The sequence below is a fragment of the Cottoperca gobio genome, chromosome 22 (genome assembly GCF_900634415.1).
Source record: "Cottoperca gobio chromosome 22, fCotGob3.1, whole genome shotgun sequence".
Lineage (NCBI taxonomy): Eukaryota > Metazoa > Chordata > Actinopteri > Perciformes > Bovichtidae > Cottoperca > Cottoperca gobio.
The window spans coordinates 10463930-10490855 of record NC_041376.1 but is presented as its reverse complement, the minus strand read 5'-3'; the positions used below and the strand labels follow the sequence as shown (position 1 = coordinate 10490855).

At 40.2% G+C, this 26926-nt stretch overlaps 3 protein-coding genes across 4 annotated transcripts; 2 read left to right on the top strand and 1 right to left on the bottom strand.

Moving 5' to 3' along the window:
* Positions 1 to 992: 992 nt before the first annotated feature.
* Positions 993 to 19446, bottom strand: ubr1 (ubiquitin protein ligase E3 component n-recognin 1). 2 transcript variants are annotated; one of them, XM_029460064.1, is made up of 47 exons: positions 19176 to 19446; positions 17448 to 17707; positions 16285 to 16363; positions 15770 to 15880; positions 14542 to 14669; positions 14315 to 14453; positions 14114 to 14176; positions 13872 to 13995; positions 13361 to 13468; positions 13178 to 13266; positions 12996 to 13094; positions 12535 to 12692; positions 12351 to 12450; positions 12095 to 12223; positions 11785 to 11965; positions 11643 to 11695; positions 11398 to 11508; positions 11222 to 11287; positions 10873 to 10974; positions 10724 to 10772; positions 10508 to 10632; positions 10374 to 10426; positions 10182 to 10284; positions 10045 to 10093; positions 9778 to 9932; positions 9575 to 9674; positions 9355 to 9458; positions 9155 to 9235; positions 8479 to 8660; positions 8156 to 8364; positions 7954 to 8053; positions 7679 to 7831; positions 7483 to 7583; positions 7109 to 7208; positions 6866 to 7014; positions 6716 to 6771; positions 6516 to 6612; positions 6291 to 6358; positions 5712 to 5859; positions 5530 to 5614; positions 3582 to 3718; positions 3402 to 3510; positions 3256 to 3312; positions 3089 to 3166; positions 2830 to 3000; positions 2583 to 2684; positions 993 to 2210 (listed from the first exon to the last, which is right to left on the bottom strand). In XM_029460064.1, exons 1-47 carry the CDS (start codon positions 19218 to 19220, stop codon positions 2069 to 2071), a joined length of 5208 nt encoding a protein of 1735 aa, XP_029315924.1. In that variant the 5' UTR covers positions 19221 to 19446; the 3' UTR covers positions 993 to 2068. The 2 variants fall into 2 exon arrangements, with proteins under 2 accessions (XP_029315924.1, XP_029315923.1); XM_029460063.1 differs by having other exon boundaries at positions 10724 to 10787; positions 19176 to 19445.
* A 226-nt stretch (positions 19447 to 19672) lies between these two features.
* Positions 19673 to 24287, top strand: atxn3 (ataxin 3). The gene is made up of 11 exons (XM_029460076.1): positions 19673 to 19823; positions 20364 to 20528; positions 20617 to 20661; positions 20762 to 20847; positions 20932 to 20998; positions 21081 to 21168; positions 21248 to 21377; positions 21506 to 21669; positions 21899 to 22055; positions 22186 to 22250; positions 22363 to 24287. The coding sequence occupies exons 1-11, from the start codon at positions 19779 to 19781 to the stop codon at positions 22413 to 22415; spliced, it is 1065 nt and encodes a 354-aa protein (XP_029315936.1). The 5' UTR covers positions 19673 to 19778; the 3' UTR covers positions 22416 to 24287.
* Positions 24288 to 24989: 702 nt separating this feature from the next.
* Positions 24990 to 26572, top strand: serpina10b (serpin peptidase inhibitor, clade A (alpha-1 antiproteinase, antitrypsin), member 10b). Its single transcript, XM_029460086.1, has 4 exons — positions 24990 to 25578; positions 25698 to 25971; positions 26127 to 26274; positions 26381 to 26572. Exons 1-4 carry the CDS (start codon positions 24990 to 24992, stop codon positions 26570 to 26572), a joined length of 1203 nt encoding a protein of 400 aa, XP_029315946.1.
* The last annotated feature ends 354 nt before the right edge of the window (positions 26573 to 26926 follow it).

Sequence of the window (26926 nt, the reverse complement as noted above, 5' to 3'; positions counted from 1 at the left end):
TAATGGATAACCCAAAATATAAAGTTGAAGCCATCACCACAATGACTCGCGTGCCTCAGCGATGCCACCATGGCCTTATGAAAACACCTGTCATTTCCGCTGGGATGAGCCCCGAAAAGGCTTCACCATAAACCTCCCGAGCTGGAGACGGTTGGCTTTTATTGTTCGTGATTTTGTTCTTGACAAAACCAACTGTTCCAAACCAGTACATCAGCCTTCAACATATCGGTTGGTTGCAGGTCGTGGTCTGTTGATCAAAGGAACTTTTTCTGCCTTTCTTTACAGAAAGTATAGCGCACATGGCAACTGAGAAGGAACATTATAGCTTAAACATTTTGTGAAGGAAACAAGCTTTGGAGGTTTATAAATTAAAACTTCAGAGTTGTGAAAGGCCCATTTTCTTTCCTCACCCGGGGCTCTCACCTGATGGATGACGCAGTATTGATGATGGAAAATAGATCATTAATTTATTCTATGGGTGAGCAACAAAGTTGTTGTTTTTATTCCATTGTAATGAAATCTTATCCCATAACACATTAGATATTATAGACATTATTGCAGCGGTCCCCAACCTTTATGCACCACGGACCCGTTTCATGCAAGACAATTCTTCTACGGACCAGCGGGGCAGGCATAACAAAACATATCATTTAATTATTACATATATAATGTGAATGAATTATTACATTGTATATTATGCACTTTATTTATATTATTATTACATTGTCATTTATATATATATTATAATACCAAAAGAAACGTTATATTCTTTCCGTGCGGCCCGGTGGTTGGAGACCCCTGCATTATTGTCCTCGGGTTGATTGAGGGCAAAGGAGCAGTTCATATGAATATAGGCTAATGTCTTTATTTCCATAGCCTGGAAGTCATGTAGTCAATAAACACAAAAAGGAGGACATTTTATATTCACACATATTTTCCTGAAAAGGCTGAATAATTAAGATTTTGTTCAATAAAAAGTTAAATTTCTTAAATAGAATATTGAAATATTTTTATTTGAACTTAAATTCAATTTGTATTAAATGGATTACGACCACATGGTGAAATGTGACTAACAATCTGTCTAGCAACAGTCCCCTCAATAACTTCTAATCAATACAAACATACAGCAGATATCTGATAATCATGATCACTTTGGCCTAATAGGTTTTCTTTTTATAAAAGGGCATCTCATAATACCGTATAGTATGCCAACGATGCTCGTGTATTTCATTCACTAATTCTTAAGGTCAGTGAGGACTTAACCATCAAAATGTGGCTGAAATATTAATTCAACTTTATACTGTCTGCTTATCATTAAATGCCTCTTTATCAGTAAATCATGGAAGTTACTTCATACTTTATCAGAATACTGAGTTTGTTTTAATAAAACTTTGAAAATAATGTATATTCTCTGAATGTTTTATCCAGCACATATGCTTCTATATGTGAGTAACGGTGACTGTATGATGTGGCTCCATCACTTGGACCGTCTACATAATTAATGGGCAAAAGCAAAAATGTGTGAAATCTGGGATCATGCTTTCTTTCTAAATGAACGTCGCTTCCAAAAGAGCAAAATTCAACCATTATAACTTCTGTCAAATCATAACATCTAACACCAAAAGAGCATGCAGGAAATTCACAGCATTACTGAGAGAAATCAAAGATATGAAGTGATAACTGAAACATGTTGGTGTGTATCTGATGTTTGTCTTTATTAGAATGAGCCTCTTTGCAAATAACTTTACTCTGGGAGAAACTCATTCTCACAGCAGACAATCAAATTAAAACAAGGCGACTTGGGTTTACTTATTATTCATCACCCTCCACTATTCTTCCTCTTTTGACTGTCCCACCCTCTGTAGACTCCAGCAGGGACTTCATCAGGGAGGGATTGGCTGCTCAGACCTCCCGTGATTGTAGGAGGGTCGTGTGTGCGTATGTGTGTGTGTGTGTGTGTGTGTGTGTGTGTGTGTGTGTGTGTGTGTGTGTGTCTTAGGAGCACTGGAGCATATTGTGCTCTATGGCTGTGCTCTTTACTTCCCAGCCACCACAGCTGGTGCAATCATCACAACATCTGCCACTCAAAGGCAAACATAACATTGACCACCTCTAGGCTGCGGGCGATTTCTTCCAGGATGCAGTGCTGCTGCCACAGCTGGTTCAGCTTCCTGTAGCGCTCTGGGCAAAGGTGCAATGGATTGCCCCTTCTAGAAATTAAAAGACAGAAATCCGGATTTAGTCAAGGGATTGTCCAAGAAACAAACACATTTCTTTTTCAAATGTGTGATTTAATCGTATCGAGTCTTTTTGGTCAAGTACCGACCAAAGTCAAAGGACACGGTGAACCTGATGAAAAGCACCAGCACTTTCCAAATGCAGGGTTTTGTAACACAAAGTGTGTCCGACCTGCAGTTCTGTATAAAACTGCAGCTGTAACACTCACTGTCTGCAGGTGGTGTTTAAATTGTAGCAGCTATTACTTATTTGCCTGTAGGAGGCAACATAAACATGTCTATATTTGCAATTCTAAGTAGAAGCTATAACAGTATAGCACCTGGATAAGAAGCTATGATTCTTACCCAAGGTGAGGATCAGTCTCCCCATAATCATCCAGGTAAGGAGCAGGGTATGTGCTTCCTCGAGTCTTACTGGCCATCAGTACAATTTCACACTCCCTTATCCTGTCAACATGAAATCAAACGTCATATATAGCACATTTCAAGAAAGAAAGCATGCAATTCAGTCAAAAAACGCAGACATAAATCTAGTTTTAGAGCTGAAAAAGAATGATCTTGATCCCTATAAAAAGACCTAGAATTGACCCACCTGAGGAACATGCCCACTCCAGCCCCACAGGTAGCAGCGTGAGCGGTGCAAGCTCCCACATCTTCTCCATCCAGCTGGGTGAGACAGCAGGAGCTCTGAGAGCACAGCATGGCTCCGCAAAACAGGCACAAGGTCGGATGCTTCCTGTCATCATCTGTAGACTTGGGGCACCTGAGGACAAAATACAGAGTAGACAAGCAGGTTGAACATCTTGAGCAGATTTTCCACTAAAAGGTGGGGCCTTCAAATTCACACTTACTGAAAATGGCTCGCTTGGTTGAGGAGAGCACTGTAATCCTCAGGAAGATCAATCAAACGATTCCTTCTTCTGGGGTATCTGGAGAAAGAGTTTATTGATCAGCATTTAGCTGATGTTTTATTACAAAATAAAAGTGGGACTGAAGGAATACAAAGGCCAAAGTCTACCTGACTGTCTGGACTTTGCCTTTAAGGGCTTTGGTAACAGCTGGGTTTCCACACCACCTAAGAAAGAAAACACATGGTCATAAAACTGCTCACTGAGAAGATCACTGATCAAATACATTGACCTTGCCTCAATGTGTATCACCTACCTCTGCAGCAGTGGAGAAACAGGGTCTCTGTGCTCCTGGAAGAGCTGGAACACATTGGAGGGAAGTACCAAGTAGCTGCATAGCGCCTCCATCTGTCCTTGAGAGGAAACTGCAAAGACCCAACATGTCAGCTTGGATTCATTAAATCATTATGTTATACTGACATAGTACTTCACCTACCAGCAGCACTACAAAGCTCCTCTGGAGGATTGACTCCTGTAAGGCAATTGAAAAAGAGAGCAACAGAGCGCAGGAAAGGTTCGATTCCTTGCTTCACTCTTTCTGCCACAGAGCTGCCGGACACATCTGGAATCAGCCTGATGAGCAAAACAGAGAACAAGCTGTCAAACAAGCTGAAGGCTGTCCACATTACAGTGCACATCTCTGAGCATGCAGCACGGGAAGAGCCTCGCCACCAGGGAACAAGAAACAATGTTGTTTCCATTACTTACAGGCGACGTCGATCACCGTATAGTTTGATTATGAAGCAGGCCAATAATAAAACATAACTGTCATAACTACATCAAACTTTTCCCACACTCAGTAAAAATGTCTGTAGACAGTTCATGGCGGAGCATGGATGGTGAATATTTGTAGGCAAAAGTTATATGTATATGCTGCGTGTTGCTATATGTATATGCTGCGTGTTGCTATATGTATATGCTGCGTGTTGCTATATGTATATTGCTGCATGTTGCTATATGTATATTGCTGCATGTTGCTATATGTATATGCTGCATGTTGCTATATGTATATGCTGCATGTTGCTATATGTATATGCTGCATGTTGCTATATGTATATGCTGCATGTTGCTATATGTATATGCTGCATGTTGCTATATGCTGCATGTTGCTATATGTATATGCTGCATGTTGCTATATGTATATGCTGCATGTTGCTATATGTATATGCTGCATGTTGCTATATGTATATTGCTGCATGTTGCTATATGTATATGCTGCATGTTGCTATATGTATAATGCTGCATGTTGCTATATGTATATGCTGCATGTTGCTATATGTATATGCTGCATGTTGCTATATGTATATTGCTGCATGTTGCTATATGTATATGCTGCATGTTGCTATATGTATATTGCTGCATGTTGCTATATGTATATGCTGCATGTTGCTATATGTATATGCTGCATGTTGCTATATGTTATATTGCTGCATGTTGCTATATGTATATGCTGCATGTTGCTATATGTATATTGCTGCATGTTGCTATATGTATATGCTGCATGTTGCTATATGTATATTGCTGCATGTTGCTATATGTATATGCTGCATGTTGCTATATGTATATTGCTGCATGTTGCTATTGTATATTGCTGCATGTTGCTATATGTATATGCTGCATGTTGCTATATGTATATTGCTGCATGTTGCTATATGTATATGCTGCGTGTTGCTATATGTATATGCTGCATGTTGCTATATGTATATGCTGCATGTTGCTATATGTATATTGCTGCATGTTGCTATATGTATATGCTGCATGTTGCTATATGTATATGCTGCATGTTGCTATATGTATATTGCTGCATGTTGCTATATGTATATTGCTGCAAGTTGCTATATGTAAATGCTGCATGTTGCTATATGTATATGTTGCATGTTGCTATATGTATATGCTGCATGTTGCTATATGTTTATGCTGCATGTTGCTATATGTATATGCTGCATGTTGCTATATGTTTATGCTGCATGTTGCTATATGTATATGCTGCATGTTGCTATATGTATATGCTGCATGTTGCTATATGTATATGCTGCATGTTGCTATATGTTTATGCTGCATGTTGCTATATGTTTATGCTGCATGTTGCTATATGTATATGCTGTATGTTGCTATATGTATATGCTGCATGTTGCTATATGTTTATGCTGCTGCCATTTGTAACAGAACTTGTTTTGTTTATCATTCAGTAGAAAGGGAGAGTGTATCTTACTAACATTTTGTTTGCCCCTTAAACAATAACTGAAATAAATTAAACTAAAACTACAAGCAATTCACAGATCTTATACTTGGTGATGTTTATCATATACAAATGTAAAACAAAAAGAAAACTCTGCTCATGTAATCTGCCTGATAAATAATAGGATGATGAGGAACACATGTACCGTTCAGTGTGTTGTGACACTGTAGCGTACAGCTCTGCTGCTGCTCTCGTCTCCTCCGTCTCCTCTCCAACTACTGCAGGGAAGTCTGGGAGGAAATGACATCAATATTTAAATATTCCCACCATCTGCGTTCTGAGGTCGTTCAGTTAATGAACCAGAATGTATGGTTTTGCAGTCTGTACCTGTAGAGGAAAGGAGGACCTGCAGCATGTGAGCCATGGTGACCAGGTGCAGAATGTGCAGGTGGTTGTAGGCGGAGCTGACAGCAGACGGCTGTAAGTCTACGGCCTCCTCCTGATACAGAGCCGGGATAGACAACACCAAGCCCACCTGACAAAACACACAAGGACACACACACCATTAACAAAAACAACCTGAATTGTTAATAAATGCAAGTAAAAGCTAAACATTGGGAAACTTTGATGAGAATTATATAAAATATAAAACTCTTTTATCCAGAAAAAAAAACTTTAATGCCTCTTGGGAATACATTTAAACAACTTTACAATAACCAAAATAGAAGAAACAACAATAATTACTTAGGGTTAGGGACAACTATGCCCAAGTTTTCATTGTAACATAAAACATTGCCGTTTTGGTCCAGTGAAAAAGTTAGATGATCTACTTCAAATGTTTCAGTTCAGTTGTCAGAAAAGAATATTCATAAAATCTACTTCCCATATCTTAAGACTTAAGACTTTTGAAAGATGGATTAAAGATATTTGAAGACTTTTTAAGGATCCGCGGGAGGTGACACCTACCAGAAGATGGAAGAAGTCCACCTCCAGAAGAGAAGGCGTGTTCTTTCGGCCCATGACTGGTAGCAACACTGGGGAAAGAATTTACAGTTATGACCACAAGGTAAATCAAGGAACAGTATATAGCACATTTCATACATTGAGGAAAACACAATATGCTTTATATAGAAAAAAGCTGTGCATCTACTTCCAATAACTACATGCATGTATTCTTAAATGTCCACATACCCCCTAACATGTCGTTGAAGTGCCTTTGAATGACAGCCTGGGAGCTCTTCAGTCTCTGAGCTGCTGAAAACTGAACAATTGCCTTCAGACCTGCAAGCTAAAATAGAAAAGCATTTAAAAAACTGATGTCTAACCAAGTTGTACGATTATACATTACATGCATTATATGACAGCTGTTAACTAGTCATGTGGCATCCAACCTGTCTGTTTTGCAAGGACCCAAAGAGTGGCTTTCCCTCCTCCTGCAATATGTTTTCTGTGAAGACAAAACATATTTTGAGAATTGCAAAAACATAAAAAAGGGGCAGATTGACACAATAAGCCTTATAACTCTTACTTCTTAATCTTACCAATGGCCTGAATAGTGAAGGCACATGTGTTCCAAGCCATAAGGGGCACACGTGGGCACAGCTCATTGGGTGCCGTCTGCAGTCCCACCCTGTGAACTGTGGTGGCGCAAACAACCAGCATCTCCACTATGCTGTCGGAGAACTTCCTCCTGAAAACAACCAGCAGCAGAGAATGTAAAACTGCTGTGCTATAGGAAACAGACACGCTTAAGGAACACTGAAGGAGCGGACGGTTTCACTCACGGCTCTTGTACTCCATAGCTCAGAATGGATCTAAAGTCTGGCTGGCCCTCTCCACACAGCCCCGTGTCCCCATCAACACTGCTGCCTTCTGTGTTGCTTTCTGCACAACAGAGAGCAGAGATTATCTCATGGTTCAACAACTAGGCATAGTGGCATTTCATGGCACTTGTAAGTAACTATTGAAGCAAAATAGATATTATAGGTAAGCCGCGATCAGCCTTCATATGCTAAACTGCATGCACCTGTTTTACGCTGCAGTGGCTTAGCCTAACACCTCCAACACACAACAGCAATGCCACATGCCTTTTCCTGTGCCACTGCTGTTCACCAAACCTAAGAAATACAATCATTGTCTGTTGAGTATGTCTTCTTACCATTATCCTGAGCGATTGACTTGAGTCCTTTAATCCTGGCAGAGAGGATCTGGATCCAGCGAGGCAAAGTCAAATGCTGTCCAATTATCTCTGCATTTTCACTGCACGCAGGAAACAAATGTTCAAATAACTTATATACAGTTGTATAACCAGCAACTCATTGCAGATTGACCTGGAGAAGGTGCTCTGGACTTACTAGTTAAATGTTAGCGTTTCAAACGGGATGAGCGGGACAACTGTGTTGCACAGAGACTTGCACAAGGGACACAAGTACTCCCCGTTCTCTAGGTCGATGATCAGCTCAGCATGGAGCCGGTTCCTGGTCATGTTCTGAACCGCCTCAAAATATCTGAAAATATAGAGAATAAAATCTTAATGGCAAATGAGTCTATAAGTGGACCACACACCCACACACACTAGGGGAGCACTGACCGATAAATAATTAGCACATTTGTTTGTGTAATAACTCACTTCTGCCAACACGTGGCATGCATGACGTGTCCACAGCTGCCAGTGTGGGTCCCAACTGCCAGTTCGGGAGGCATGAAGAGGGGATATGATGTCCCTGTCCCTTTAAAGGATGAATACAATGCCCATATGAGTCAGATGAGTCTTATTTTCCCCTCAAATTACAGTTAATTAAATTAAATTATTAATGAGACTGGAGACTGACCATCTGCTCTATTGGTCGGGATCTTTCCTCTGCACTGTGTCAGCACTGTGGACCTCTGGACACACGCAGTCAGTACCATGGCGGGAGCCTGGGCCACAACTTCCTGTTCCTCCTGGCAAAGAATGCAGGTGAGCACCTCCCTCTCGGCTGGAGAGCAGCCTCTGTGGGGCCCGATGGCTACACACAGCTCCCTGTGCTCCATGGCACAGCTACAGGAATACATTAAACCCAGACTAGAATTAGCAAAACCAATTTGGTTCAGATCTTAAACTTAAGTCAGCTAAACACAGCCATTGATGTTTTCTTTGTACGATCCTCCTCACCTCTCAGCAGTTGCAACAGGCTCTCCCTGTGTCCCACTCTCTGGCATGTTGTCATACAGCATCTTGTTTGACTCTATGAAGTTTTTCTGCATTGCTGACATCTGGGCCATAATCTTCTGCCGGTGGAGTTTGGCTGCCTCTGCCTTTCTTTTGCGCTCAGCTTTCTCTTTGTCCTGAGCGCTCTAAAGGAATAACAAGTCATTAAAACTTCTCAATACTGAGGAGATACAAAATGCAATTAGGTTTTTCTCATTTCTTATCATTTCATGACAACAGCTCATTTTTGTGGCACCATGAACTTAGATCCTATTGGGAAACCAAGTGAATGTTGAGTTATCAGTGTGATACTGTAACCTAGGGAGGTTGTGTCATGTAAAGACAGAGCGGCTCTGAGCTCTACAAGACGCCATTTAGTTTGGATATTTTTATCTTTTTTTAAACTTTTCGAATGCTATTTTTACATTTCTTGATGACTCCGCCTCTTAAATAGAGTTACAAGTACAATGTTATTGTTAGAGACACTGACATAAAACTTTCATCCGCACTCATTCAACTGTCAAATCTTGTAGTTAACACAGCCCAGAACCTTCTTTGTAAAAGCAAAGTTGCAGCAGAGAAGTGTAGAATTGTATCGGTACATGCTAATGTTTGAATTAATCATTCATTGTTCTTTTACCTCCTCTGGCCTGGTTGTATCCATACTCATGGAGGCTGTTGGACTGGACTTCTCTCTAAGGCACTTCACAATCTCAAACATCTAGCAGAAAAACATTCATATAAAAAGGTGAAGGAACTGAAAAATAAATGCATCAGTCTACAGAAATGATAGAAAGTGTTACGTGATAATAAAAGTAAAGTAATAATTGAATAGCCTACCTGTAGAACCCATTTGACCATGTCTTTCTGAGCTTCAAGGGAAGGAACAGCCTTAATCTTGGACAGCAAGAGGAACACCGACTTGCCGTGTTCTGAACCGATTCCTGGAAGAACAGAATAGACATTTCTGTCACAAAACCAAAACCAGTTCACAGCTTTGAGAACTACGATACACAGCAGGTGCTGAAAACGTGGCACAAAACAATAGGTTTTCACTCACTGCGGGCCTTGAGGCTGAAATCAAAGGTCACTTCCTCCACAGTGCTATCCTCAAGCTGTGTTTTCTCTTCCAGCAATGCTTGACCTATCAAGTGCAGGGCCTGTGTGGTAAATGCATGTTCTTACTGTGAGCGGTTTGAGTAATAAAAGGCAAAAGGCAGGGCAAGGTAGACTCTGTAAGGAGAAAACTGATGTAATGTTTACCCTCTGGATCATTGCTTCTGTCCAATGAGTCGACCGGTCCTCTGCAGCTCTCTGCAGGACGCGTCTCAGGACGTGGATGATAATGTCACAGCAGAGCAGACGCACTATGCTGGAGAAAGCTGGGCAGAAGGTTGGGGGCACCGGAGGACGCAGAGCTGACAACCAACACAAACAGAGGGAATGTTAGTGGAGCTGATTCATTAGCAAGTGGAGTTCATATAGTGACTGTGAGCTATAAAAAGACCTGCGTAGAGAGACATTGATCACCTTTATCATTGCCCTCGTGAGTCCTTCTTTTCTTCTGAGACTCTTCTGCCTGCAAACAGTAAACAATAAGAATAAAACGATGAATATTCATCCAAATCTGTGTCGATTTAATGTAAAAACCGGAGACATTGCATTACCTTGCTATGCTGTGATCTTGAATAATGGTAGAAGAAAGGATTGAATTCTACCAGACGCTCTTTTTTTACACCATACAATCCGTGCCCTGAAACTCCTGGTTTTCTAAAAACAGAAGCAGAATAAGAACATTAAACCCTCTCCAAAATGACTATTAAGATAGAAACTCAAACTCTTTCACGGTCTTTACGTACTTGAAGGTGGCAACTTTGGCAATTACAGTCTCCAGGCCGGTTTCATGGCTCTCCTACAAAGAAAACATTTTGGACTCGTTTTAAATGAATGAAGAAGAAACGGACTCGATAATTTCGTAGTTTGTGTAACTTACGTTCTCCGGCAGACCCTTGACCAGGCTACTATGAGCCATGGGCTCAATGCACAGCAGGTGGATAACCTCCCTCATTGTCACGTCCTCTTTGGTCACCTGACTGATACCGGGGACATAGCGCTCACCTGGAAACACAACACTGGTCAGTCACTATATTATGGTTCATATCCAACCAACTAACATCCCAAATGTGATTAGAAGAATGTGGCACTGTACCAATGATGGCGATAAGGAGGTACAGCATCTCTTCTGTCAAGCGGTTCCACTGTATCAGTTCATCCTGCAAATTGTGTAGCATTTCATCACTAAGAAGAGCGTTTGGTGGCACAAAACGTTTTCTGAATGATTATTGAGGTGTTGCTTACCTGGTCCTTGCTTGAACAACTTCCATTGAAATAATCAAAGAGCTCAAATCTCAACAAGACCAGCATGAGGAAGTGGTTGGGGTCCATTTTGGAAGCAGCAATCTGTAAACAATTTGTAGGGAGGGTCATAGATCAACACATTGTGTGTAATTAATATATATATATATATATATATATATATATATATATATATATATATATATATATATATATATATATATATATATATATATATATATATATATATATATATATATATATATATATATATATATATATATATATATATATATAAATGGTGAAGAGTAAGAGCATGAGAAGACATTCTCAGTGTCTGATTGCCACCAACCTGAAGCATGAGAATGTCCTTATCGTACATCTCGTCTCTGCATTTTACATCCTGATAGTAGTAGACCTGGTCATGTGAAACAACAGTTAATTTACTTGTCATTTGTGAATTGAAGAAATAGAGAGTGCATGCAGACTAAAAACAATGTCTTAAAACAGCCAAAGAATGTAGTGTACCTGGCTGACCAATGAAAGCCCGTTTCGCCGCCACATTTCAGCTGAGACCTGTGCAGCCAGCACCACACAGCGCAGAGGATGCTCTGCCAGCTGGGTGCGGTCAAAGGTCCCCTGCAACAGACGGAGAAAAACCTTATCTCTCCAATTCCAGCAGTGGACGTTAGGTTGTTTATTCAATAAACACATCTACACACTGAATACTGAAACCAAAAGCTTATTGAACATTGGTTTTCCATGTCACTTACCAGATCATTCAGGCGTTCAACAGCCCCTGTTCTGCACAGAAGTACATACAGGCCTAGGGATCACAATGTACAGAATAGTAAGTTTACTGTAACAAACAAATAGCAATGAATCACAAAGAGTCTGAAATATTAGTTCTCCTACCAGCAAGTAACCTGGAGATGGGCAGATGGATGCTGACAGGCTCCTGAGACACTTTGTATGGACGAACATGGAGGATGTGCTTGCACATGTAGTAGTCCGTGGCCTCTCTGTGGAAGGGCTGGTTATTGCACTGCATCAGGACTGTGTGGCACTCTTCAAATGCAAGCAGCAAGATCTCCTCCTGAGGGGGCAAACAAGCAGTCACTTCTGTTCTTTACTTCTGCCTATTCTAAGTGAATGCACAGTGAGGGGGTTAATAGTTACACTCCCTCTAACTTTGATTTGATGGACAAATTGCATAACAACTCACATCAGAGGAACACCAGTCCTGAAACATAGCAAGAATGTGGCGAAGCTGGATCTGAAGAGAAAAGCCAGCCTCCCATTCTGGCTCGACCGCAATGTGTTGACCAAACTGGCGCTTCACTTCCTCCATACCCTGATAAGGAAAGTGAAGGAAGGCCAGGAAGAGTAAAATATCTAGTTTGTCAAGTGACTGTACGCTGATGTAATGGCCCTGCAATTACACGATATCAAAGAATGAATCCGGTTGAGATAATCATTACCTGCATGCATTTGAGAAGCCCAAGGAAGACTTTGAATCCCTCTATGAACTCTCTCCGCAGCTCTTCAGTCCAAACTGAGGGTTTACTGATCAGGATATACCTGAGAGACAGAAATTACATTTTAGATAAAGACCATAAAAGTTAGGCACGAAGAGTTAATTAAAGTGGTTGCCCGTTTAATGACCTGAGGTCGTGGAAGATGACCTGGATGCGTGAGAACTTGTCGGAGTTGTAGCCAAGGAAGAAGAAGCGATTGTTGTCATCCAGATGTTCAAGCAGCAAATCCATGACTGTACCAACTATCACTTTAATGACATTGCCCTCTTCGATGAGCTGTCTGGCCTAAAAGAGGTACAGGAATGTGAGGACAGACAAGTACGTCGAGTCCCAGATATAAAGGTATATAACATTCACCCCATTACAGCCGCTTACCCACTCAACATATAATTAATTAAAATCAACAGGGATGTATCATTGTACAAAACATATCATTAATGCTCCCCTCAAAGCCACCAGTCAGAGTACAGTCATTTCACCTTGCTGATTATCTTAAAACATACTTGTGCATGTGCGCGATAATTAGGTGGAAAAAAGGGCATACGACACAATATCTACAATGATGCCCGAGCAACTAACAACACGTACCAAAGTGGGTACAGTGAATATCTGAACAGACAGCGCTGTGATGGATATGCTCCTCTCATGGTCATCAATTATGAAGTCCTTTTGCAGCTGCTTATAGTGCTGAAAATACAGAAATGGGGGTGTATTAATTTAAGCAGGTGAAAGAATTGCAAAGAATATATAACATTCCCTCCTTTTTTTACCTTCGTAAATTCAATTGCAAAAAGCCTCTTGAACTCTGTCTCCATCAGCATGCTACAGAATATCAGTTCATGTACAATCTTGCGAGCACCTTGAGGGAATAAGGAAAAAACCTTCATGTTAGTGGGATATGGAATCGATTTGAGATTAAGTTTGTACTGAAAATCAAGATCCGATCTACTTGCCTTTGTACATCCTGCCATCGTGCAGCATGAGTCTGCTGATGAGGCAAGGCTGATCTCCGTCTGTGTTGGTCTCTAGTGCCACCTGACAGAAGGCCTGCCTGAAGCCCACTGCACAAGACACACATGGATTCCTAGTCACATGACATACAACTATGCACGGACAACTGAGGACTAACGATAACCAATAATAATAAGAACTCTGCAGCCTTGAGGCGTGTTCATGTGTTTTAGGCGGGAAGAAATTCTTTGTCACAATGTATGATAGGACTGCTGATTGGCTGTGTGTATTCTCAACACACAATTTGCCACTAAAAGTATCTCCAACTTTTGTTTGGCAGCAGAATCAAAACGGCTGCAGCTCGCTGAGCTCAGAGCGACCGCTGCAGCTTTCTATAGACATTGAAGGGCGATGTTGTTCTATATAAAAAAAGATACACTTTAAATGTGCACAATCAAAGAATAAAGCTGTAACGTTTGTGTGGTGCGAGTATGCTGACAAAGATGGCCGCACCTGAGTAACTGATGATCTTTTGGAACCAGGGGCCGAGGCGCAGAACAAAGGTTTGATGAGCCATTACTGCTGCATGAAGGATCTCCACACGTAGGGGCTGCAGGGAAATGTGCTCCGAGTTGGACTGCAACACAGCAGTGAAAGAAACACTTAGAAATACAGAACTGGACAATAATAATTTCAGATTCAAGACTTAACGTTACTCGAAACTTCTGGCATAAAAGTCAGTAACTGATGTTTACCCTGATGAGATCTTTTGCTTGCTGGCAGGAACGAAGGGTTCCTCTCTTTACTGCCCGCCGACCCTGCAACAGTTCACAATAATTACATTTTCTGCAATGGATATGATCAGTGCAAATTATGTAACCAGATTCAAGTCAGCTCCCGTTGACATAACAGTATCGTAAAGGAAGAGTTATGAGCAAATAAAAACTAAAAAATACCTCTTTGTCAATAAGTGCTGTGTGTGTCTGTGCTTCAGCCTGATCACAGTTAACAGAACGCTGCAGGGTGTAGATCACATGGTCGTACGAGTGGTGCTCATCATTGTACAGTACACAGTAGTATGCGTTCTCTTTTGTCCTGCATGGATGGAGAAATACATCGTCAAAGTTAAGTTCTGTGCATTGCATGTGAATGTATGTATTTGCATGTGATTGACAGGCCATACCGGGGCTGGAGCTCAGCTGATAGGTCAAGGCTCTCCTCCCACACCAAGAAATCTGTGACGTAGTGGAGCAGTACCCGGAACAGCCTCTCAGCACGCTCATATATCTCAGGCTCCAACGCACACTCATCCTGCACAAAATTAGACACATCACACAGGACTCTTGAGCACAACACTAACACACTAGAAACAATGTCTTCAACTTTAAGAAACATTTATTTTTTGACATGTGTTGCTACAAGTGAAGGTGTTCCAACATTAAGGCAGAAAGAAAAACACAAATATTCAACTTTGCAGAAACTGGAGCTGATCTGACATGGGAAAAAATGTCTAAACTTTACTAAATCCCAATTTCCTGTGTCACCAGCAGTGACTACAACATGAGCTGGTCTAAACATTTTGCTTAATAAAAGCTAAACAGACCGCTGGCCCCATGAAGTTAATATAAAATCCCCTGAGAGCAAACATTCCACATAGCAGCTAAGTATTTCATACAAATGTCTGACATTTAGCACAAACAAAACAAAACATACAGTGAGTTTGTGTATTAACACCAGTCTCTACGTCACACTAATGTGCGAGAACAAGCACTGGAATCTACCACAATCTAAACAAAAAGGTCTGAAACAGCATGAGGGGTTTTCATGTTCAGTGTGGAGATGCATTCATGGTCATGTGATGCATCACTGCTTGTTAAGCACAGGTTCAGATCTGGTGTAGAAAACACAAAGCAGCCTGCCAGGCTGATGCTAGTGATGTCTTTGTTAGTAGGAGCACCTGTTGTTTACGGAAACAGGCACAGAGCCGTCAAGCTGTACGTCTGCTCAAAGCTCCTGAGCAGGATCTTATCAGAACCCAACCACTGCGATCAGCAAAGAAAGGCCTGACAAACAACTGCTGAACAGTACAATCATCAAAATGTTTCCCAGCAGCAGTTTGGTAGGAGAAGCTGTAAACTAAAGACATGCACAACTCAGCACCGACGACCGTTTTTCCACCAGCTTTTCAGCATTCAAAACACCCTCCTAATCTCTTAACCTAGTTATACATTTTCTCAGTCAGTGCAGGTCAACAATGTGCTTTTCTTTCTCGTTTCCGGAGCCAAGGCTACAGCCAAGAGAGCAGCATCCAGGACTAAGATGGGAAAATAAGCATTCTGGGGTTCAATGACACAGAATGGGACAAGTACGGCCCTCCTACCTTCCTCTTTCCGCTCTATTATGCAACTCACCGTTACCATGGCAGTGGCTGACCCCGGGTCATGTTTGGAGCAACATGGGCCAATCTTCCAGGCTTCTACATCCCCACAATCACAGAAGCCCCCGCCGGATGACGCGTGCATCTGGGAAAATGATTACATAATGTCTATCACTACGGGAGAGTAATGGATACACACAACAGCAATTAAGTTGTTCAACTGCTTTATCTGTGGGAATGCATTGTTATGCAACGCTGGGGTTGCAACATGAAAGTAAGTTTTTGAAATTAATCTTGAAATATTTTGTTTAAGTTTAAGGAGAGCAATCAAGTTGACATTATATTTATAGCACACGGTGCGTAGGAGAAGGTAAGGCTGCGTATGTACGTGTAGATCTAGATAGAAATGTCGGAACATAAAACCAATGAAGAGTGATTTTCTGTTATTCCCATTTATCCGAGGGGGAATAGCTGACTGCGACAAATACAAATAAAAAAAATAAACATGCTCATTCGGTTTTCGTTAAAAATGTAAACATTGACACCAACCTTGTAGCGATGGCTTTTGTGCACACTATCCTGGAAGCAATCCATGCACAGGACACACGTGGGATCTATTGCACAATCCCTGCAACATGAAGGATTTGTTACTTGATTGAGCAAATGACAACAAAAGTGTGATATCTAAGACTGAAGACACGTCATCGTAGTACTGTACAAACTGACAACCTACATTGCATTAACCAAACTTGTTTACTTCAATGTAAACATCCACAGTGTAAACTTGATGAGCACATGAACTTTGCTTTATTGATTGTGATACTGAATCACTGTCATTGGCTGCATATCGTATAGATTATAGTATCACAGGACATGTTCCATACAATGGCAATGTCTCTATGTGCTCATTTTAATATGGCACTTGAATTGTTTATGGTACCATACATTTAAAACTGAGACCCTTTATTTGTATTCCTTGAGTTATTTTAAAGTCACTTGTCATTGTTATGTTTAAGTGACTAATTAATAAAGTGTTTTTCTAGTTGGCAAGTTATTAACTGTTTGTTGTTCTATGGTATATACTCCTCATTAAGATAAAGTGCGCTGCGCATTTATCTATCTGAATACAGCGATTGTGCAAGGATGTACAAAAGTACAACTCATATTAACATAAAACTTAAATAAACAGCTTTGTGAAGGAAATTGAGGACGAGCAGATGTACACATCTATGCAAGTGTTACGGTATTTCACATCATTCAGATTCATCATTCAGAGTCCACGGAGTGCCACATACTGAAACCTGAGAGAGTCTACTCATAAATGATTCATTTTAAGTTAGCCAAAATACTATAGGGTTGTTGTGTGATAAGATCACCGCAAAACTACAAACTATTACTTCCTTCCAATAGTACTTAATGATGACAAATGGCCTCCATGTACGTGGATTGCCCTCTAAACTCTGTGGCTTTATACCTCATCCGGTAACCTAGTTTCCACAGGGACTGAGCTTTGTGCAAATACATTTTTGATACCTGCATTTCATGCCTAAATGATAGCAACAACCTATACAATTATTTTTTTCTGGATATTAACATAAATCATCCAGTACTTAAAGCTCCAAGGAAATAAATAGCTAGTATTGTATCATAACTACCATGATTATTGCCATTATAACTTATTTACTACAGAAGATCAGAGGATCTATTCAGACCTGCAGGAGTACACAGTCTCTCCCTCTTTAAAAACACGTCCACAGAGTTGGGAGGAGGTGCTGCCCTGCTTGAGCTTCTCCAGACCCTCCTGAGGATCCTCTCCAAACAGGAAGCACTCTAAAGGGAGGAGGAGTCTGCTCTGCATGAGCTCCTCTTCCTCCTGAGGGCTGGACTCCTTCTTCAGGCAGAATATCTGTGGCACCTGCTCCTTCAGGTAGCGGAAGAGCTCCGCCCTGCTGTCTGCAGCCTCCAGCCATTGCTGCAAGAAAACATAGTAGGACATGACTTGTTTTGCAATGACTCACATCATAATGTCTTGCCACATAATGACTCATAACCACAATTATAAGCCACTATTCTTCTAGTGACACGCAAATACTTTTTAACTTTAGCAATGCACCATGTTTACTAATCAATTTAAACTTCAAATCTTTTAAGGGCATTTCATTAGAATTATGAAGATGTAAATTGTATTTCACATTGTTTTGTCTTTAGAATCTGAAGAGGGAAATCATAATTAAAGAAGTTATGTAAGAAAACCATGCATTACCAATCAATTTCTTAACAACTCAAGTTATTTGTAAGGTCTTAGTCACACTGCCTTCTCCTGATGTAGGCCAAATTACTGAAGACTTGCTCACTTCCTGTACTGACTAGCAGCTGGATGAAAAGCACCATGTACTCAGGTAGTTTTGACTGTTGGAATTGACATATCTATATAGCAAGAATGAATCATATTGGTACCATCTATAGGCCCTATATCACATTATACAGTATATGGTAGAGCACAAGAGTGTTACGTTGGTTACTATTAATAAAATATCCTATCAGTGACTGGAAGTTGGTCTTTATAATTCAGTGCTTGTAGGCCTAAATTAGGAAGTGTGAAAGGCACATGAAATGACTTCTTTACACATAAAAGGGTAGAATCAGTTACCGAGAAAATACTTTCTTCTTTGAGGAAAGTGTAAACTGAAACATGTAGTAGTTTTACACAATATAAACATGTCTACAGTACTCATAGCTAAGCATGAATCTGGATTTATATACAGTGCCCTGATTTAACACATGGCTTTTTTTTCCACTAAAAACAATTGTCATATTTTATATTGCTGGTTCTACAAGGTTTAATAGGCCACATGTGCCAACAACAAGGAGGTGTTGTCTGATGTACTCAATCAAGTCAATTTGACCACAAGTATCAATCTGTAAATATCTGACGTAATAAAATCTTATCAAATTAGGCAAGTTTCACTGTCACACTGAAAACAACGTTATGAACAATAGTTTATGACTAATAAAATGTTGCAAGAGTTTGAGGTTGGGAAACTAGTGCTCAAAATGTATAAACTATTGGAAAACTCGTTTGAAGCGCTGTGGACAAAGCGCCCACCAAAATACCACAGGATGGAGATTAATACACTAATTTACGGACATTGACATATAGTCTCCGACTGTCTTGTGTACTCCATAACAAATACTGACCCCAAATACATCAACAAACATGCACTGTTGGTGAGCAGTAAATAATGCAGCCTCTGCAGACATTTTAACCATTTAGGTAGCTAGCACAGGAGCTACCCACGAATGCTAGCCGCATAAGTAAATGTCCTTTAACTGCACGGTCAAACTATTTTGCACAAAGGAACTAACACATTACACTTCAGTGTTTTGTCCCTGAGTCTCAGTAACCACTGACAGCTATATTAGCTATTTGAAAATCATACCTTGCTGAGCTCCAGTCCGTCTAGGGATTTCTCACCCTCCGCCATATTCCATTTGCCGTAAAGGAGGTGGCGTCACTAGGATACTCTTCCACTTGTAATCGAAACCCTTTTTGCGACGTTATTAGACCATAATTAGAGTACTCACATATATATATATAGATGTAGTTAATCAATCATACCTTAGTATAGTAATCAAATATGTCAATTGTCTGGAAACATTTCTCGGGTTTTTTCAGTAGTAAATATGCCTCTGTTCAAAACAAGCATTTTGTAAACAAAATATCCTGCTAGGCTCGCGGCGTCCTCTGGTGGTGGCCTATAAATTATTCATACGTGATTTGACTAAATGTTAGGTTACGTGTTGAGTCAATTCTACAATATTTTTTTGTCAAATATTGTTATATTACGGACAAAAGAGTAATTAAGAAAAGGGACTTTGTGTCTGGAAGTTACATTGCTCTGCGTGTCCCACACAGCCAGAGTATAAATGTATAAATACGTCAATGGAGATTTGAGTGTAGACGGGAACCAAGCCACGAGAGGGCGCTGCTCGAGATTGTCCCTTCTTTCCATGGTTATGAATGATCCAGAGGTCAGAGTTGAATGTTTGACAGAAAGCTGAATATGGATTCCATATTTCATGAGAAAGTAAGTTAAAACGTTTAACTTAGCATATTAAGCCCTAAGTAATTCATCGTGTTTATTTGGAAAGCCTTGGGCCTTTTTGCGGCGCTTTGTTTACCGGCGCTATCTCGCCGGTGGTGAGAGATTTCTGCTGATGTTTGGCAGTATTGTTGCCCAGACAGCTAAAATGCTAACTGCACCTGCTAGTGAGAGATTATGAAAAGTTAGTTTTCAGCGAGGAGTAGCAACGCTGAAAGCTTCCTAACAGCTGCTAGCATGTTATGTTTTGTCACGTTAGTAAACGAACTGGCTTAACATAGCTATCTGGTCTTATAAAGTAGTATTAAGAGTAGTTGTGTTAGTTGTTTACGTATGCTAGCTGTATGTAGCTCGGTGTATGACTGTTACCGTGGGGACAGAGCAAATCCACAACATTTTAGTATTAACTTTGGCTTATTCCATGTCCATACAGTTGAAGTTTATTAAGAAAATATTTAATCTAGCTGTCATGTTAAAAGTGTCATTTGCGCCGGTCTTTTATCAATAACTAATCTGTATTTGTAGCAAGAGGGCTCTCTTTGCGCCCAACATTGTCTCAACAACCTCCTGCAGGGTGAGTATTTCACTCCTGTGGATCTGTCCTCCATTGCTCATCAACTTGATGAAGAGGAGAGAATGAGGATGGCTGAGGGAGGTATGGGCAGTGAGGAGTATAGGACCTTCTTACAGGTGAGGAGACATGGAAGTGAACGCTAGTGCAGCAGCCTAACATGCTGTTCACAGTTTCTAACTGTATGTTCTGTGAATGTGTTTCTAGCAACCATCTGGGAACATGGATGACAGTGGATTCTTTTCAATACAAGTGAGGGATTCACTTTTTTGTTATTGTTATTTAATAAAAGGTCAACAACCATTATAAATCAGTAACATCAATTCTCTTTTCCGTCACATATTTCCTCTAGGTAATTAGCAATGCACTGAGAGTGTGGGGCTTGGAGCTAATTCTCTTCAACAGCCGGGAGTACCAGAGCCTGATGATTAATCCAATGTAAAGTATTTATTCTGTAATGTCTTAATTTGTAATCCCATAACATAATTGATGGTGACAGCTATTCCTACTTTCATGTTTCAGAAATGAGAAAGCCTTCATTTGCAACTACAAGGAGCACTGGTTTACTATACGCAAACTTGGAAAACAGGTGTGTGGCACTTGTCATCATAAACAATGTTAACACCGCTTGATTTACTAAAAATAAGAACACTGTTTCTTTTTCATTGCAGTGGTTTAACCTGAATTCACTGTTGACTGGACCAGAGTTGATATCAGACACCTATCTAGCCCTTTTCCTTGCACAGTTACAACAAGAAGGTATTGTAAAATTCACTTTTGTAATGCTATGCTCAGTTGTTGCCATGCAGAAATAATTCAAAAAGTTGAATTTGTGCAGGTTATTCCATATTTGTGATCCGAGGAAACCTCCCTGAGTGTGAAGCAGAGCAGATTCTTGGGATCATGAGGGTGCAGCAGCAGCAGCGACCAAGGCTTATTGGAGAGGATGAAGCCCAGACAAGTGCAGGGTATGTAGTCTGTGTGCTGACAGTTCAATATGGAGAAGGGAATTATCTTTGTTTATGTTTCCAGCTGTTAAAAGTAAGCTTTTTTTAACTTACTTGTGGCAACTAATTAAGTCTTGTACTGTGAGCAGCAGGTCAGCAGCTATAAGCCAGGCGGAGATGGCCTTTGGTGTGGAGGATGAGGTTGTGGATGAAGATGAAGAGCTGAAAAAAGCTCTGGCACTCAGCAGACAGGATATCGATGTGGAAGATGAAGAAGCTGATCTTCGCAGGGCCATACAGCTTAGCATGCAAGGTAAATTATGAGTTATCCAAAGGTTATTGTTTCTTTGTCCTGATGAATTGCAGTTTATAAAAATCAACAGTTGATTTTATAAAATCACAATTATTTATACACTGCACTATTAATTAGGCCTTTCCCATTGATCAAAGAGTTTAAGCATATATTTATCATCATTTTGCCATTTTGAGTTTTACTATCTCAATACTGAAAAATAGGTCCTTGTTTTTTTGTAATATTATAGGAGCAGTGATGAGCAACACGTCCTCAGAGTCTGAAATGGGAAATGTGAAATCAGCAAGCCAGGCAGCAGGGAGTTCTGCGGGAGGACAAAGACGAGGCCAGAATGAGGCGCTCACAGCCGAGGAACTGCGAAAGAGGAGACAAGCCTATTTTGATCGGTAGGTTTAACGGCCTGCCTGGTGACTACTGTACAATTCGGTTCAAAATTCCTGCAATAAACACTCCTTTTTAAATTTAATGTTGAAAATGTGTCCTCGTTAAACATGTTCTTGAAATTGACTTCCTTAGGCAGCAGCAACAAGCTCAGCCGAACATTCCTCAACAACCGGACACTAAATCAACAGGTGGCTCAGGTAAGCACACCTGATTTCTATTATGATGGTCGGCAGATAATGAATTTGATCAAAAAAGCCTATCCAAGAAAGACATGAAATATACCAACTTAAGCCCTCTCCCCTCTTCTAGGATCAGTTAACATTGCTTCTGAAGAGGACCAACAGCAAAAGCCCAGCCAGTGAACGTGTGCAAGGTTTGCCTATGTTGTTTACCAGCTGCCAGGATTGGCAACCCCCCCATACAGGGGTAGCTTTGCTCCTTCCTCTAACCTTTTGCACATGCGGACATAAGGACAGTCAGAAGGCTGACACGTTTCCCCTGGTTAGTTCGCTGACAGGCAATAGAGAAGAGAACAACAACAATGAAAAATCAGCAGTTTGTCCCAGCTAACTCAGTGAGACACTGACGCTGGGAAAAGGGTGACCACAGAACTCATGATGCAGTTAATCCAAGTTTGCAATTGCCTTTTTGCCATGGCGCCTTCTATTTCTATTGTACACTGTTTTTTATTCTCGTTTTTTTTCTCCAGAAGAGATGGAAAGGAGTCTTCAGCATACAAAGGGTGTGTTTACTTGATGGGAGTGAATACATACAGTGAAGGGTGTTCTGTGAAAGCCATAGGACACCAATGTTAAGACCACAGATGGAAGTTTAATAGATAATTACAGAGCCCTCTACCTTTTACATTGGACTTGTGTTTGTAGGACATGATGTGATTCCAACACCCACCCCGCCCGAACACCAGTTTAGTTCTGAAATCATTTCTTGTTCTGAAATATATTTTAGCCATCAGCACTAACGTGTGGGTGATTTATTCCTGACTTCATCTTTGCTTATGAATGTCTAAGAGTGAACTCTCAAGGTATTCCAATAACAAGATATAGCTGATGTTGTGGCTTAGTTATTACCTTTAAGTGTACAAGTAGGCATAATGAAATCTAAGATTAAACGGCACAAAATATTTTGATAGATCTATTTGCTGAATTTAAGATTCTTTTGACCGATGCATACTTTTCATATCTTGTCCAGAATAAGGGGGAACAAAAAAGCAATCTGTAAACACCATGAAACTGCAGCTGATGGATAATTACATTATTTTTATTCCAGCACAGTGTGATCACTTAAAACCAAAAAAAGGTCTGGCCTGTCCGAGCCGGCCTAGTATAGGACTTCATCTGTGGTTTCTCCTCATCGGTATTTGTCATGAACTGTATAGGGAATTATAAAGACAATATTGTAAAGATTCTCCCTTTGACGTACCTCCACAAACAGTTGATAGTTTTACCCTGAAATGCTTTTTTTAATTGCAGATTTGACTTATCGTGTATTCCAATAATACTCAGAGCAATGTTGTACACCGCAGTTGTATGAAGATGCATTCATTTGCACTGAGGCTGCCATGGGTTAAAGCTATGGGAGCCTTTGGCTGATCAATGACCTTCGGAAATAACAGTAAAATGGTGAGAACGAAGGGCAAGGTTCATAATGTTATCATTTAAAACCCAAAGATGGAACAAAACATCATAAATGTGTCACCCTACATATACTTTGAAGAGTTTTTTTGTTTGTTTTTTTTCAATGCAACAAATTCTTACCTTTTTTGGTTTCACAATAAATAAATAAATAAATAAAACCCAAAATGATGTTACCACAAGTCAATGTTGATAGACCGCATTACACCATTAAAACATTAAGAGTTTGATTGCTGGAACCAATGACCGTTCAGCATGGATATATCTTGATGCCTCCACTAAAGTATTGTATGTCATGCAAACTGACTTCTTGTGCTGGATGACTTCCAAGAAAATTCCATGATGTCTTTATTGTTTTCATTTCCTTTGGATCTGTTAGGCTTTTGTTTTCTATTTAAAACGCACTTGCGAAAGAGTATAAAATGTTGGTAGTTGGGTTTTTATCATTGCATTGTTTTCACTCATTACATTCTTACAATAAGTACTCTTACAATAAGTTGTCATATTCCACATGTTACCATAGCACATTTTTAATTTTATGTATTAGGTCTTGTTCCAGGATTAAAGTGACATTCACTCCTGCTGAAGTTTCTCACGTCTCTATTTTTGTGACTCAACGTTAACATGCAGTTATTGATGGTCTTGTGACATCACTTCTGAATGTTTGAGAAACAGCTCTGGCTCTATTTGGAACAACACAACATGCGGTGTCATAGTTAATATGTAACGCTCAGAGCACACTTGCACTTTGTTTCCCCAAATAATAGATGGAGCTTTCAGAACTAATCTTGCACAAGCTGAATGGTACGTACAACAGTCAATCTTGGAAACATTTGAGTTAGTCAAATCTATCGATTGCATTTAAAAGCTAAATTCATTCAATTGCTTTTGGTAGTGATTTTAAAAAATCTAATTTATGAGATCTAAATCTGCTTTATAATTTCTAGTAGATAAGTTAGTTATTGTGTTACTGTCCAATAGGCCTTTTTCACAGAAGGCTTTGACTTGCAACAATAGGAAAAGCACAAGTGTAGATAATGATAATGATGGATGAATTCCTTTAGCTGCTTTGATGTCAGTGTTGGTGTTGGGGCTCACTCACTGGAACATTTCAGTAGAACAGTCATTGTTAGTGTTATCAGGAACATCTGTGCTTTTCCTGCTGTGAGAAGTCAAAATGTCTGCTGTGAGAAAGTCCTATTGGGCTTTTATTTAAATCCTCTTTTGACATTACATGTTTCAGGTTGTACAACCAAACCTCTCAAAAATAAGATGGTACAAAAAATGAAGATGGGATTTATTTTCATTGTAACCTTCATGTGCTTCCTCGCTCCTGTCCACCAAGCGCACCTTCCAAGCGCCACTATCTCCGATCTGTCCCTCAAAAATATGGACTTTGCCATGAACCTATACCGAAAAATATCCAGCTACCATGACAAGAACATCTTTTTCTCACCTCTGAGCATCTCTACCAGCTTTGCTGCTCTATTAATGGCTTCTGATGGTGTCACACGTGAGGAAATACTGAGGGGACTCAACCTGGAGCAGCTGGAACGGGCTGACCAGCCACAACTTATTCCAACACTCTTTAAACTCCTTCATGAGAACATCGCACAGAATGGATCACTGATACTAGATCAAGGCATGGCCCTCTTTACGCGCCGGCAGTTTGTGGTGGAGAAGACATTTGAAGACCAAATCAAGAAGTTTTTTGACGCCGACATCAAAAGCGTAGACTTTGCAGACACAAAAGGGAGTATCCGCTTCATCAATGAGTATATCAGGCAGAAGACTCAGTACAGAGTGATGGAGATGATTTCCACCCTGGATGCACTAACCCAAGTCATGTTAATTAATACAATTTTCTTCCAGGGTAAGTTGAATCACTCTTGTAAAGTTTAGAACTTTCTTTTGGGTCATTAACCATGCTTTGACTCCCATTTGAGCTTTGAGCTCTTGTGTCCACAAAATAAACTATCATTCCCTCAACAGGAGCCTGGCAGATGCCTTTCAACCCCAATTTCACTGCAAATGCACCGTTCTACATTGACAACTATAATATTGTGCAACTGCCAACGATGTTTTTAGTGGATAAGTTCTACACAATGGAAGATACTGCCCTTGGTGCCAGAGTGCTGAACCTACCATACCAGGAAGGTGTTTCCATGCTTATTCTGCTCCCCAACAAAGGCGTGGACTACACTGTGATTGATGATGGGATCACTGCTGAGAAGTTCCACAGCTGGATCAAAAAGCTGCAAATAGTGTAAGTGCATAGAAAGTCATTAACTGGAAAACATTTTACTCTCACCTGTAAGGTTTGCTTTTCTTTAGTAGTTCTGCTATTTTATCATATGTATTCTGTTACATAATATCAAATACCTACAGAAACGGATAAAAAGTGAGTCTTCTTGTTCACAGCAAACTGGAAGTCAACATGCCCAAATTCAAGATGGAGGAGTCGTATTCCCTGCACGATATTTTACCAGATATGGGCTTTGCCAGTATATTCAGTAATTCAGCCAATTTGACAAAGCTGAGTAAGGAAGATGGCCTCAAAGTTTCAGAGGTTAGTTTTCAAATGAGCTGTGTTGTAACTGCATACTTGAATATTCCAACATCTGAAATTGATGTTTAAAAAAATAAAAATAAAAATCTCTATTGTAAAATCACAGATGCTGCACAAGGCTGTGATTGAGGTGGACGAGGTTGGGACGACTGCGGCAGCTGTCACAACAACTGGCATTATTCCATATTCCCTACCCAAGACCTTCACTATCAACAGACCATTTTTCTTCTTCATATACCATGAAGAAACAAACTGCCTGCTGTTCATGGGCAGGGTAATTGACCCTACCAAACACTAGTCATGACTTGACTGTTTGAGTCCTAAAGTGCTTGCACATGACACTGTGTTTATTTAGGGTTAAGGCTATTTTTATGCATTTAAAAAAAAAAATTCTTGCATATAAAATACCGATCTGTTCTGTTTGACAATCTTTATGTGATCCCTATTAATAAATAAAATATGGTAGTTTGCCCTCAGTGTTTTGGATTTTATTAAATAATTTCAGCCCTCGGATAAAGAAGACGTGTGCAAAGCACATAGTAAATGAGAGCAGTGTTGGGTATATAGGCTACACGTGAGCACAAGGACACTTTTTGACCTGTGATTCTGCGTGAGAGCTGGAAAACAACCTTTGAATATCAACATAAAAAAA